The following is a 15435-nucleotide window of genomic DNA, read 5'->3' on the forward strand; positions in this document are numbered from 1 at the left end:
CCGAGAGTCTCTAGCACCTCGTAGGATCCCTGCTCCGGAGCTTGTCGGGTGTGAGTCCCTGCTGGTGAAGTTGGACCTCAAGGGTCAAGTGGGTTTGCTGTTAACGTACCTGCCTCCCAACAGCGTTGCAGCAGCCCTCCCCTCGCTCCTCGAGTCGGTAGCCGAGCTGGCAATTGAGTTCCCAAGGCTTATGGTCCTGGGGGATTTCAATTTGCCTTCGCTCGGCGAACACTCTAATGGGGCGCAGGAGTTCATGGCTTCCATGACAGCCATGGGCTTGACCCAAGTAATTCGGGGCCCAACCCACTCGGCGGGTCGCTTGACCTCGTATTTCTCTCGGAGCAGTGGACTTGTGATCTTGGTCTGAGGGGTAATGAGATCATACCCCTGTCGTGGTCAGACCACTGCCTACTGAGGCTTGACTTTCGGAGACCAAACCTCCACTGTAGGGAGGAGGAACCGACCAGATGGTTCCGCCCCAGGTGACTTATGGACCCCTTGAGGTTCCAGACGGAGCTTGGGGTTATTCCTGATACCCTCGCCCACAGTCTGGTGGAGACTCTGGTTGCTGCCTGGAACTCGGCAGCGACGGAGTCTCTTGACCGGATTGCGCCACTACGGCCGCTCCGAGGCAGTGGATTCCGGAGGCCACCTTGGTTCACCGAGGAACTCCGGGAGAGGAAGCGCCGGAAGAGACGCCTAGAGCACTCATGGAGGTCCAATAAATCCGAATCGAACCGAGCACTTTTAACATCTTGCATCAAGGAATACATCAGGGCAATTAGGACGGCAAAAAGATCTTATATTGCCACCTTGATTGCGTCCGCTGAGTCGCACCCAGCAGCCCTGTTTAGGATAACCCGCTCCCTCCTAAACAGGAGGGATACGGGGGACCCCCTGCAGAGTAGGGCTGAGGATTACGTCCAGTTCTTAGCGGACAAAGTTGCTCGGTTTCGGTCGGACTTGGACTCCGATTCTGCAGATCCAGCCGAGGCACAAGGGGATAATCTGGTAGACCATCGCTGGGTTGAGTTTCAGGATGTTGCCCCCGGGGATGTGGACAAGGCCATGAGAGCTGTGAGTGCCTCCACATGTGTACTGGACCCGTGCCCCTCCTGGCTGGTGGCTAACAGCAGAGAGGTGACACGGGGCTGGATCCAGGCGGTTGTTACCACCTCCCTTCGGGAGGGGGTCTTTCCCCCCGCACTTAAAGCGGCGGTGGTGAGACCCCTCCTGAAGAAACCATCTTGGATCCAGCCGTTCTTAACAATTATCGTCCAGTCTCCAACCTCCCCTTTGTGAGGAAGGTTGTTGAGAAGGTGGTGGCCTTCCAGCTCCAGCGGTCCTTGGAGGAAGCTAGTTATCTTGACCCATTCCAGTCCGGCTTCAGGCCTGGTTACAGCACAGAAACCGCTTTGGTCGCATTGACCAATGACCTCTGGAGAGCCAGGGACGGAGGCCATGCCTCCATCCTGGTTCTCCTTGACCTCTCAGCGGCTTTCGATACCATCGACCATGGTATCCTTCTGCGACGACTGCAGGAGGTGGGGGTGGGAGGCACTGTTTGCAGTGGTTCTCCTCTTACTTCTCGGACAGGTCGCAGTCGGTGTTAGTTGGAGGGCAGAGATCGACCCCTAGGCCCCTAACATATGGGGTGCCGCAGGGTTCGGTCCTGTCCCCCTTACTTTTCAACATCTACATGAAACCGCTGGGCGAGATCATTCGGCGGCACGGGATAAGATACCACCAGTATGCGGACAATACCCAGTTGTATCTGTCCGCCCCGTGCCAACTCAATGAAGCGGTGGACGTGATGAACCAGGGCCTTGAAGCTGTTAGGGACTGGATGAGGGCTAACAAGCTTGTGCTCAACCCAGATAAGACCGAGTGGCTGTTGTGTTTCCCTCCCACTAATTTGGCAAGTGTTCCATCTCTCAGGCTGGGGGGTCAAACACTACACCCCTCAGACAGGGTCCGCAACTTGGGAGTCCTCCTGGACCCACAGCTGACTTTTGACCACCATTTGTCAGCTGTGACCGGGGGACATTTGCCCAGGTTCGCCTGGTGCACCAGTTGCGCTCCTACCTGAACCGGGAGGCCCTCACAACAGTCACTCGTGCCCTTGTGACCTCTAGGCTGGAGTACTGCAATGTGCTCTACATGGGGCTGCCCTTGAGGAGTATCCGGCGACTTCAGCTAGTCCAGAACGTGGCCGCGCGAGCGATTGTGGGTGCACCTCGGTTCACCCACATAACACCTATCCTCCGCGAGCTGCACTGGCTACCTGTCGATCTCCGGGTACGCTTCAAGGTGCTACTTGTCACCCATAAAGCCCTTCATGGTAGTGGATCTGGGTACTTGAGAGACCGCCTACTGCCAATTACCTCCATGCGACCAATTAGATCACACAGATTAGGCCTCCTCCGAGTTCCATCTGCCGGTCAGTGTCGACTGGCAACCACGCAGAGGAGAGCCTTCTCGGTAGTAGCTCCGACCCTTTGGAACGATCTCCCCGTGGAGATTCGTACCCTCACCACCCTCCAGACCTTCCGCACAGCCCTTAAAATCTGGCTATCCCGTCAGGCCTGGGCTAAAGATTGTAACCCGCCTGAATGGTATGAATGTTGTGCTTTTTTTAATTATGTATTGTTCTCATGTGTTAAATGTTTGTTTCCCCCCCCCCTTGAGTTGTAAGCCGCCCTGAGTCCCCCCAGGGAAATGGGCGGCATATAAATAAATTTTCATAACTCATCATAACTCATTTTATATCAGTATGGAGTAAAACTAGAAGAGCACAGATATAGCTGACAGATGTTATATGGCAAGTGACGAAGACATTAGACTTAACTAGATTAAATTGTCACTAATATATCTTCTTAGGTTAGAAGAGACCCTATTCAGCAAGGTGAGATGGAATAAGGAAGTTAAGACTTGCTTCAGGTAGCATCTAAGACGATAAAGTCTTAATTGAGCCTTAAGGGAAATCCAGCCTAATTCTAGTCATATTAGAGCTCTGAAAGTTCAATAAGAAACCCATAGTAAATTTTTCAAGAATTTGGATTAAATTGCTTCAAAACTACCTAGAAAACTCATAAATATTTAACAGAGCACCATATAGTATATGGTTTTAATTAGTTTACCGGTAATAGCTGCTGGAAAATATTTTTTACTAAACTGGTCTGCAAATTTACTTTTGGGGCTTTCATTAGAAGATCCCTTGTTTGAGTAGACCAGCAGCTAGAACATTGAAAACAGACATCTAGATTTTTAAATGTGTGATATTTTTACTGTTAATCATCTATCTAATTGGGGCATTTAACTGTTTCCTATAGAATAGCAGTACTTTGTTCTAGAATAATTTATTTAATGGTTTTCACTAGAGTAGTAAAGTGATAGAGCTTTAAGACATCTTGAGGCTTACTTAGTTAAAGACACAACCTTAGGCTGCAACATCAGCATAAAGGAGATAAAAATGAGGCAGTGGGCAAGGGAAGGAGGATAGAATTCTGGTTTAGCAAACATCACAACAATATTGTTAATGTAAAATTTGAATAATAGTGGGGCAAAGAAATAGCTTTGCTTTACATTGTTGCTAGAGAAAATAGGTTTAATTAAATCACCAAGATATTACCTTTATTTGAATAGTTGTGCTGAGGTGTAATACACTTTTAGCCTAAGAACAAGATGGTCTATTGTTGTAGTGACTAATTCCCCCCAGAGTTGTTCTTGCAGAATAGTATTGAACCATGGTTTATGCCTTAACATAATGTACTGAGCATTTTTAACAAATATGGTTAAAACAAGCCATGTCTCAGCAAAACATAAACTTGATTATTGACTAACTTCACTAAACATATTGATGCATACTTCTTTGATATATCTGTTGATAATTTTATCTTTAATAATGGTTTTCCACTAATTTATTCAGAATAGACATTCTGTATTTCCTGAATTATTTCCTGATCATTAAAAAACTACACTGTCTCTTCTTCAAATATTAAACTAACTCCTTTGGTATAGAAGCAAATTTAGGAATACATTTTTCTTAGATAATGGTTTAGCAAATTAGTTGCTTTTTATGATTTCTAATTTGACATTTTGATATGCAAAGTGGCACCAATTTTAATATTAGATGATCACATCCCATTTGTTATGCCTAACATACTTCTTTAAAATCTAACAGCTCCATTTCTGTTACCTTGTTCTATTTTTCTTCTAAGATAAATATTATCCATACTATCCTTCTTCAACTGCCTTTTACACTTATATGTCTGTATATTCATTGTATTTTCCTTTATCTCACTGTTAATTTTCTGCATAATTCTCTCCAAATTAAGTTATATACCGCTCAAATAAATTGTGTCTTCAGTGAGAATAAAAACACTAAAAATAAAGTACTGTTGAATTGGGGTTATTTAGAATGTAAACTTATTAGGTGTTAACACAGTGCCACTTACGTGTCTCTGAATTTGTACATAAATCCGGCGTTTTCATTTTTAAGATCTTGGATTTCATTTTGCAAACTAGTGAACTCCTGAAGATCATGTGCAAGTTTATCCTTCAGTTTTTGTAGATCATATTCTTTATTAGATTTCTACAGATAGCATATATAACATATAAATAATTATGATAACACATAATTTAATATGGCATCAGATGAATGGAAAAACATTTTAAATATGTGAATTCTAAAACTTACTGAGTTTTCCATACTCTTCATCTCTTTTAAAAACTCATCCAACAATTGTTTGTTTTCACTTTCTTGTATTGAATTTTTCAACCTCAAACGCCTTTCCTAATATTAAAAATACATTATTTAATTTTAAATTTATTTGAACCAATATCATAAATGTATTTCATGATAACATTATTATAGTCTTTTAAAAAATATATTGTCTGAAAAGCTTTTTAAAATATGTACATATCTAGCTTCATTAGTAAATGTGTGTGTATAAAAAGGAAAAAGAAAAGATTAAATGACTAGTAAAATATTCTTTGAAAATTAAGATCAATTGTGGCATGATGGATCTTGAAGAAAAATAAACAGAAATTATACAGGATGCAAAATGAACCTAATTATATTTATGTTGGTATTCAAAATATGAACCACTAAAGTCCGTATCGTCTTTAAATTTATAGAATCCACTTCAAAATTAATCTAAATTAATAGATATCACTATATCTTATACAGATACATTACATTATTTTAAGTATTATTTGTGTGAAGGATTCCCTTTCTTCAGTTTTAAATCTCTCTCTTTATTCAATGACCCCACTTCTTACTGATATTTTCTTTATTCATGTATAATTTATTATATGATACATATTTTATACAATATCACAGAAAATTGTGTGTGTATAAATCTCCTGATCTACATTTGTCCTAAGATGAAATGTTCCTGAAGTTATAAAGTTTCTCACAGAGAATTGCGCAAGCTTCTTGGTTTCTTTTATAACTCTTCTGGACCTTTCCCAGTTCTTCAAGGTCTGATAGACCTTTGAAACACAGTTGCTGAGAAACTTGAATGACAAAGTATGACTGTGTTTATGGACAAACGACATGAATCACATCTGGTTTGCCACTGAGAAAGTGGAATGGTGGATTAGGTACGTTTATCACTTAATATAAATATATGTCTGCACCTATCTTGAATCCTGAATTGCCTGTGTTTGTTTGACAGAACACCACTGACAAAGTAAGAAAAGATTCTTGTACGTAAACTGTGGAACTTGTCAGCTTTCTTTCCTCATGGAGCTCCTTCCTATATTATTCAGGTGAGTTCCCATAGCTCTGTAGAGCAGGGAGAAAAGGAAATAATTGTGTGTTGCTTCTCATTACTCATAGGCCATTTTAACTAGCTGATTTCCATTCATAGGAACAGTTACAATATCAATAAAATTATATTAATATCAAAATTCGAGTACTAAATGTATATTCCTGTAAACATTTACTAGGAAGTATCATTAAATGGCATTAATTCCATAAATAAGTCTGTATCCTTAATTATCTTTCATATATAACAACTTAATGGCACCTATTCTGAGGAGGGGTAAAACAAGGTTGATGTTAACCCAATGGAACCTGTTGGGATCTGTAGGCCCTAGTTGCAAAACATGCTGGATACTGATGTTGGAATGTGCAAAATGGAACGTATGTGATTTTTAATTAAACATTTTCACTGCACTATGTAACACATTTATTAGTTGATTGCAAGTTGCCTACTTTTTCAGAAGTATTATAGTATTTCATGTGCTACTGTATTTTTGAAATTTTCATGGTGCGCATTTAATATTTAAAGGTAAAGGTTCCCCTCCCACACATGTGCTAGCTGTTTCTGACTCTAGGGGACGGTGCTCATCTCCGTTTCAAAGCCAAAGAGACAGCACCATCTGAAGATATCTCTGTGGTCTTGTGGCTGGCATGACTAAACGCCAAAGGTGCATGGAATGCTGTTATCTTCCCACCAAAGGTGGTCCCTATTTTTCTACTTGCATTTTTATATGTTTTCAAACTACTAGGATGGCAGAAGCTGGTACAAGTAATGGGAACTCACTCCATTACGTAGCACTAGGGATTCAAACCACAGAATTGCCAACCTTTCTGATCGACAAGCTCAGCATTTTAGCCACTGAGCCATCACATCCCAGTGTAAGTTTAAATATTTAAACTTAATATTTAAAACTCACTTTATCACGCCAAGAATTAAGTCAGCTTTTGCATCTGCTTCTTGCTTGATCAGTTCTTCAAGGCGCTTTCATTTTCCAGTATTTCATCCCTCAATTGATGTATCTTGTTATTGATGTCAGCATAAAGCCTGTCAGTTTCTTTTAACTCATCCTAAAAAGCAGCAAGAATAAATCATCTATTTCTCCAAATGAGTTAAAAATTAAGTAAACATTTATTGTTATAATTGCAGTACCATCAATCTCCTTATAACTGGTTATCTTTTATAACATTAGTAAATGTAGCAACAATACTTTCTCAAGTTCTGATATCTCGCATTCAGGTAAATTTCATTTATTTCCATATGATTTACAGCCCATAGGTTTCTACAATCTTAGCTTGTCAGTCAACTTAGCCACAAATATTTTTGTAGCATATAGTGTCTAGCGTTATATATTGGAAGCTAATAAAGAGGACAGGGAGAACAGCAGAGACACTGAGCATGTTCACTATTTTATATTCTAAAAGTGCCATAAAAAGGTAGAAGGCAGAAGTATTCTTAAAATATCTGCCAATATATTGGAAGATAAATTGACTCTTCATATAATGGCTGGTAACCAATACTTAGTGATTCCTTCTCCTTCTTTTGTAGAGGATCCTCCAAAATATAGGGATGGGGGCTTTTTTGCTATTGAAAAAAACTGCAGCAAGAAAGGATAAGAAGAAAGCCCTGTTCCATGAACAGAATTCTACTCCTAGTAGATAAAATCCAACCCAGTCATTCATCAAAATATGGTGAGGAATTTCTGATTGTAAATTCCTTCTTCTGATAATCTTTGAAGATATACAATTAATGAGAATCGCTGGGTACAACACTAAGATTGTAATATCTCATAAACACAGAAGTTATGCTCCCAAGTCAGAGAACTATTTTGTTGTAATTAAAATTTACCTAAAATCATGAGTGCTATCACTGATAAAGATACTTTTTTCTATATAATAGGAATGCCCAAAACATTCCGTACACAGACAGTTATTTTTGGCTGATCCATGTCTGAGATTAAACATACATTTAAGATGTATTAGTTAATGCACTGAACAAGTAGATGCAGGGGACTTTCAGAGAAAAGGAAAAGCTAGGAAAAAGCAAAGACATCAACTGTGGCAGATGAAGGAAAGGATGGAAGGACAAGACTAGTACGTATTTCTCCTTCTTTCTCTTCATCCCCTCAGTAGCAACCAACTTGACATACTGGACTAACTTTCTTCCTCTCCCTTCAACTGCTGTCAATAACTCAGCAAGATCCACTAGCCCACCTTTCTTATGCCGTCCCTCCCTCCTGCACAGAGTGCAAGATAGGTGTGTTTTGTTTTTTAATCTTCCGGAATCCATTCTTCATTCATTTCTGGTTACAAGAAAATTCCACAAGCTTTGCCTATATCACATATTAGCTTAAATTAATACCTTAATTAATCCTTACCAATTACTTCTTCCCCTCGCTTTAGCAAAAGCTGTACTATTTCTCCTATTCTCTCAAACCAACAAGGCCTGAAAAACCTTGCAGGGACTTCACCAGGCAGTCCCTGAGAATTGGACAAGATTGAACAGAAGAATATAAATATTCTTTATATAAACACAACATAGCTTTAAAAAAGAATCAAGATCTGTTATATTGGAACTCAGGTTTTCTGTATATAAATGGAACTTGCCTGAAGAATAATTATCTTAAAAAGTTAAAATATACTTACCTAAGTTTGTTTTATTGTAGTCTCATCAGCTTCTATTTGTTGAAACATATATTGTCTTTTTATTTCACATTCTTCTTTAACTTCTTCATGAAACATTTGCACTTCCAAATATTTCTGATGAACAGTATCATACTGAGCTTTTGCCTTTGAAAGAAACAGAAATTAATTTACAACATAAAACTAAACGTATCACAAGAATTATGATAACAATACTCAAGGACCATAATGAGATAGTATTTTAAATTCTGCATTTGTCGTTCCTGCATCTATTTTCCTAAAATAAACCAACTTATTTTGATGGGAATTAAATCTACATAGCATTGTACATGTATATATACATTTCTTTAGGAAACTGTGGACACAGATACAGTCACACAAGTATTCCCCCCCCCCCCTTCAAAAGCTAGAATCTTTCCCTTGGCCATTGAGAATAAAGATTATAATCCAATAACCTAATACAGGTTGTCCTCAACTTACAATAATTTATTTAGTGACCATTCAAAGTTACAATGGCACTGAAAAAAGTGACTTATGACTAACACACTTATGATCATTGAAGCATCTTTATGGCCATGTAATCAAAATTCAGACACTTGGCAACTGGTTCATCTTTATGATGATTGCAGGGTCAATGGGGAAGCCAGATTCACTTAACAACCATATTGCAAACTTAACAACTGCAGTGATTCACTTGCCCTGTGTCAAGAAAGGTGATACAATGGGGCAAAATTCATTTAACAAAAGTCTCACTTAGCAAGAGAAATTTTGGGCTCAATTGTGGTCATAAGTCAAGGACCCCCTATGCAAAGTATTTGAAAGAGTTAATTTATGCTAATCTACTACAATGAAATTACCCAACATCACATTTTTATTTCACTAACATATTGTGAATTTATTATCTTAGTGTATTTGCCTGGTAAGCACTAACTTTTTTTTATATTGTTTTCTGTATTCCCAAATGCTTTTTTTCCAGAATCATAATTTGGAGATAAGAAATCAAATAAATAATCCAATTCCTATCCAAAATAATATATGTGAGTAGAGCTGTAGCATCAAACTTAAAATTAAGAAATGTTTAACACTTTTAATTAATATTTGTTCAACCTTTTTTTTTGCAAATAATCAGTACAAACAACAATAGTATTAAAACAGTACTCATGCAATAACATAGACCAACAAATACCACTATTATTTATAGCATTTGCCAGTTTGTTGCATTTGTGTGATGACATTGAGATGCTCAGGATGTCATATGTTCCCCTTTAACTTTTCATAGACTCTGATGGTATTTTTTAAAATTATTTTATTTATTTTGTCAAATATGAATTAGATAACACATATAAGTATAGACATGATTATGAATACATGAAATGAATATGAATTCAAGGGAATATTAGGACAGGGACGGTAGGCATGCTGGTGCGTTTATGCAAGCCCCTTAAAGACTTTTTAGGAATGGGGTGAGGTCGACAGTAGACAGTCTAAGCTTAAAGTTTTTGGGGGGTTGGGGAAGAAACCATAGTATCAGGTAGTACATTCTGGGCATTGTTACAGAAGTCGTATTTTCTGCAATCAAGTTTGGAGCGGTTTACCATAAGTTTGTATCTATTGTGAGCTCATGTGTTGTTGTGGTTGAAGCTGAAGTATTAATTGACAGGTAGGACATTGTAGCAGATAATTTTATGTACTATGCTTAGGTCGGATTGAAGACGGCAAAGTTCTAAATTATCTAAGCCCAAAATTCCAAGTCTGGTGGCATAAGGTATTGTGAGCAGAGGAGTGGAGGACTCTTCTCACGAAATATCTCTGGACTTGTTTGATTGTATTTATGTCTGATATGTAGTGCAGGTTCCAGACAGATGAGCTGTATTCAAGAATTGGTCTAGCAAAAGTTTTGTATGCCCTAGTTTGCAGTTCAATATTTCTGGAGAAGAAGCTACACAAGATTAGGTTGACAACTCTTAATGCCTTTTGGCAATGCTGTAACAGTGAGCTCTGGCACTAAGATCATTTGAGATGAATACTCCAAGGTGCTTGACAGTGTGTGGGTTATCTACGAGGTCATATCCATTCAGCTTGTATTTTGTGTTCTGATTTTGTCTGTCAATGTGTAAGACAGTTGGTTGAGATTTGGAATTGCCAATTTTTTTACCATTCTGGCACATAGTCAAGGTCTTTCTGTAGGGTAGCAGCATTGTCGGTAGTGTTGAATATTACTGGAACATCAGGGTTTTTTTTTCCCTCTTACAGATATCACTGCTCAGAATCGTAGACATTTTCTATTTTTTCTTATTTATGTACCTATGTAATCTTTGCTATTTATTTTTCTCATACATTAAATATGGATATTTATGTAGCTTACATGTTTCTTTTAACATATTGGTGTTGTGATAATATAATGTTTATAAATGTTAGCTGTTTGTGTGTGTGTGTGTGTGTGTGTGTGTGTGTGTGTGTGTGAGAGAGAGAGAGAGAGAGAGAGAGAGAGAGAGAGAGAGAGAGAGATAATGTTTGTGTATGTGAGTAAAGCACTAACACAATCTTATTCCAATGATAATCCAATTAATATGTACTTTCCAAATTAAATAAATTCCACCCATTGTTAGGAGACATAGTCCTAAATTATGTTTTATTTTGCTTTGAATGGAGCCATTTCATAACAGTAAGGTTTTTTTTTAATAGGATGGAGCCAATAACCAATAGCCAGAGCAAATTTTGTTCTAGAATTTTTCCAAGATTCCGAAACTCAAGAATTCCATGGGTTCAGAGTCCAAATGAAATTCAACGTTTAGGTTTAATATAGCCAGGTTTCTAATCTAGCTATAGATCGAATAATGATGCTCACCTTTATTAAATCACTCTTTGCATTTATTTATTTGTTTCGCTGTGGTTGCCCATCTCACCACTGTGATTCTGGGCAGCAGAAAGAAAATTAAAACCAAATTAAAATAATAAACAATTATATTAATTGAAAAAGAAATTACAACCACGATTTCATGTGCAAAACAAAGGCTCCAATTTCTATAAGGAAGACATTATATATCAGTCAAAACTCAATAAGAATCAAGGTATAAATTCTACAGGTAACATTTTGATTTTTATAGGGATTTATTTTTTATAAGAAAATCATGATTGGATATAAGCAATACTAGTATACCTCTACTCTAATATTTAATCTCATATTGATACATTGAACAGACCAAGCCTGTACACTGGTATAATAAAATTGCAATTTGATTTCATAAGAAATTATATGCTTATTTTTCATTTTCAAAAGAAAAGAATGGTCACTATGCTATTTTTTTGACATATCTTCATGTTTAGAGATTTAGCATTATTATTGGACACAGAAATTAAAATGCACATGGAATAAAAAAAATATACTTAAAATATTGAATCCCCTTACCTCATCAAATAATATTTTTACTTCTTTTATTGATTCATCTTCATGACATAGCTTTTCTTCCAGCAGAGGGCTGTATTTCTTCATAAAGTTTATCTGCTTGATGATCACTGAATTGGCTCCCTCTATTTTTGTCAGTTGGTTTAGGGCATCATGTAATTGCTCATTTTTTTCTTCAAAATGCCACTGTAATTCTATTATATCTTGCAAACATTTCTCCCATTCTGCAAAATATAAAATAACCTATTACTTATAAGAAAATGATAACTATTGCTTTTAAGTTTAAATATGTAACAAGCTGCTAGATTCAAAAATATACGGTATGTACATTTCTCTTCAAAAGATAATTTTATATAATCTATCTATAAAATAATGTTGTAACTACATTTTCTAAAAAAAATGATGTCAATATTGTATAGTAGTCTATGATACATTTTTCAGCAGTACAAATAAATAAGAAGCTAAAGATCTCATTATTTTAGGTTTCATTTGGTTAACTTTTTTTCTGATATCATTATTAGAATAGAACAGAAAAAAAGAGTTGGAAGGGACCTTGGGGGTCTTCTAGTCCAACCCCCTGCCTAGGCAGGAAACCCTACAGATTAAAACAGATATTAACACAGATATAAAATTGTGTACATTCTCCTGGTGAGATAGTGAAGAAGTATTTCTTTGACCCATGCTCAATACTATCTGACAAATTTCCAATCTCTTTTTCTTGGGAGAAGGTTATGGAAATATGTGATGGCTAATCAACCATAGACGATTTCAAAGGATACAGAAGATCTGAAACTTTTTCAGTGAAGATTCAGATTTTATGTGCTTATTGTATTGTTACCTATGCAGAGTCTGTTATGATAGGGATAGGAATATTAATAAATAAATAAATAAATAAACAAGCATAATCTTGTAAATCCATTAAAGTGTTTTTTATTTAGTGTGCTTTCCCCATGGTCAACCCTCCAACTAATCACAAGAAAATGCCAATGGCCCCTACAGTCATAACTGAAGCAAAATGTCATATTAATTAAAAATGGCAATGTGCACAGTTGTTCACAGTATAACCATTCACTGCTTGTGACGTGATGAACTTGACAAGAGGGATATTAATACACTCTTATCAAATAGACTATAAAGAATATTAAGTTGCTAAATATGACATTTAAATAAAAGAGAATTTCTGAACAAACAGCAAGGAGGTAGATGAAGTAATGATGACTAATTAATGTTGATGAACAGAAAGGAATGTACTGTGTGCACCTCAAATTTCCTTGGAAGCAAAAACAGCACTATGCAGAAATGGTTGGCACAAAAGTGTCACCCTAGTATCATATTCACTTATGCAATTTAATTGCAATTTAATACTCACATGCAATTTTATCATAATTAAAATTTGGGTATTATAATAAATTTTAATGGTAATTGAATTTATTTCATTAGTATTTTCAAAATTCTGCTACATATAATAAAACTCATGCAGGGTACAAAAGAGATATCTTTAATCCTGAAATCATCTATGAAAGGCTCAAGGAACTATGCATGCTAGCAAGCTACCTCAGAGAACTCTTCGGTAAGTGAATTTGCAGTAATATTTTTAAAAATTACATTTTTTTATTTAAGGACTTCGGCATACCAATCTAGCAGAGTGTATAACTGGGCTCCCATATTTTCTGAGGTCAGAATATACACATTCCAACAACTGTTTTATATTTGCTCAATGCTTGGAAAGAAGTCTACAAAGCCTTGTACACATTTTTACACTATGTGTTGAGCATATTTATACATAAATATATTACTTAAAGATTTTGGAGATTATAATATTGACAGGATAATGTACAAAATACTATCAGTATCAACAGAATAAATTATTTGTAGTTCAGAGCTGAACTGTGGAGTCTTTGGTGCTCTCTGATATTGAGTTGCTGTTGTTGTTTTGTAGATGTTTCATTACCAAACTAGGTAATATCATCAGTGCCTCCTGATAATCTAACACAGGAGTCCTCAAACTTTTAAACAGGGGGCCAATTCACAGTCCCACAGACTGTTGGGGGACTGGATCGGCTGGGTGGGCGTGGCTAGGTGATCATGTGACTAAGTGGGTGTGGCCAATTTAACAGTCCATTAAAATTTAATTTGTTTTGCTCCTGAGGATGTTTTATTTACTTCTGTTTGCATGTTGCTCTTTTGGTTGCCTTTTCTTTTTACTAGATTGTTTTTTCAGTTGTTTAGGAGTCTAGTGGTCCACTTCAGGAAATTCAGTTTTGCAGTAATTCTTCTCAGCCCTAAGGAGCTTGAGAAATCTCTTTCTATCTCTTTTCTTTCTTTCTTTCTTTCTTTCTTTCTTTCTTTCTTCCTCCCTCTCTTTTTGTCTCTTTCTCTCTCTCTCTCTCCATCTTTCTGTCTGTCTATCTATCTCTCTTTATCTATGTTCTGGAGGCGGGAGAGGTGAAAAGTGGGAAACTTTTCCCAGGTTTTCTTGCCTCCTGAGGCATCTGTGTCGCCCATTTTTCACCCCCCCCCCCCACCTCCAGAAGCATACTGCAGGCCAAAACCAGGCATAAATGGCTCATTTTTTGGACCAAAAACTAACAGTTTGTGCCTGTTTTTTGGCGTCTTGGGGTGTCGGTGCACCCTGTTTTTCCCCTACCCCGCCTCCAGAATGTCTCTGCAGGCCAAAATTGTTGGTCTTAACTTTCAGTTCCAGCCCACAGGGCTCGCAAAGGTAAGGCCTGCACTCAGCCGAAGGGCGGGTGGGGCGATGTGGGCAGGGGAAGCCTCATGGTCCTGTGTGGGGAAGATTAATGGCTTTGGCGAGCCGTATGCGCACCGTGGGCTGCAGTTGGAGGACCCATGATCCAGCACTACTGAGGTTACTTAGTTAGTAATGAAGCATCGGCAATAAAACAACCAAGCTCAGAATATTATCAGGATGTTGATTGTAAAGCAGTAAGCAAATTTACCAGGGAATATTGACAATATTTTTCTGATGAATGTACATACTCACATTTTAATAAAACATAAAATTCAAATAATAGCAGTATAGTGAAGTGTGATCTTTTGGATATGATAGGTTGTATTTTTTTAATTCAGTGGCTGAAATAATTATCTTCTCTGCTTGGACTATTATTTCATCACAGTTATGTCGAATGCTCTCCAAAAACAGACTAGCAATCTCATCATTTTTCTGCAGATGTTTTAAGATGACACATAAACAAATACTCTTTTTTTAACATAGCTATTTCTTTTACCTTTTTGAACAGCTTTGGGAAGCTGTTGTAATCTCCAAAATGACAGTTTATCTGAATTTAGGTATAGTTTTTTTCTCTGTTGCTTCTCAAACTCTAAGGCTTCTTCAGCATCTTTACGCTCATTTTCTAATCGTGAAATTAACTCGGTGACTTCTGCTACAACAGCAGAAGTTTTCTGCTTTAAAGACTGAATATCTTCAATTAAAAAACAAGTAGTATCTTTTAATGTAACAACACAATTGACCAAAATGTACAATTTAAGTTTCATTTTAATGTTATCGTGTAGCAAGTCCTAAAAAACTAATGCACAACGTTTTAGACCTACACAAATTGTATATGTAAATCTATATACAATTTATATTTTTCAGGTG

General features: G+C 37.3%; 1 protein-coding gene across 1 annotated transcript in view; it reads right to left on the reverse strand.

Annotated features, from left to right (window-relative positions):
- CCDC178 (coiled-coil domain containing 178) overlaps positions 1-15435 on the reverse strand; it is a 146627-nt gene that overhangs the window by 110327 nt on the left and 20865 nt on the right. The window contains 8 exon segments of the mRNA XM_032222965.1: positions 4458-4594; positions 4700-4795; positions 6688-6704; positions 6707-6757; positions 6760-6838; positions 8414-8557; positions 11820-12040; positions 15065-15259. Of these exon segments, the coding sequence (XP_032078856.1) occupies positions 4458-4594; positions 4700-4795; positions 6688-6704; positions 6707-6757; positions 6760-6838; positions 8414-8557; positions 11820-12040; positions 15065-15259 (940 nt within the window).

The sequence above is a fragment of the Thamnophis elegans genome, chromosome 8 (assembly GCF_009769535.1).
Source record: "Thamnophis elegans isolate rThaEle1 chromosome 8, rThaEle1.pri, whole genome shotgun sequence".
Taxonomy (NCBI): domain Eukaryota; kingdom Metazoa; phylum Chordata; class Lepidosauria; order Squamata; family Colubridae; genus Thamnophis; species Thamnophis elegans.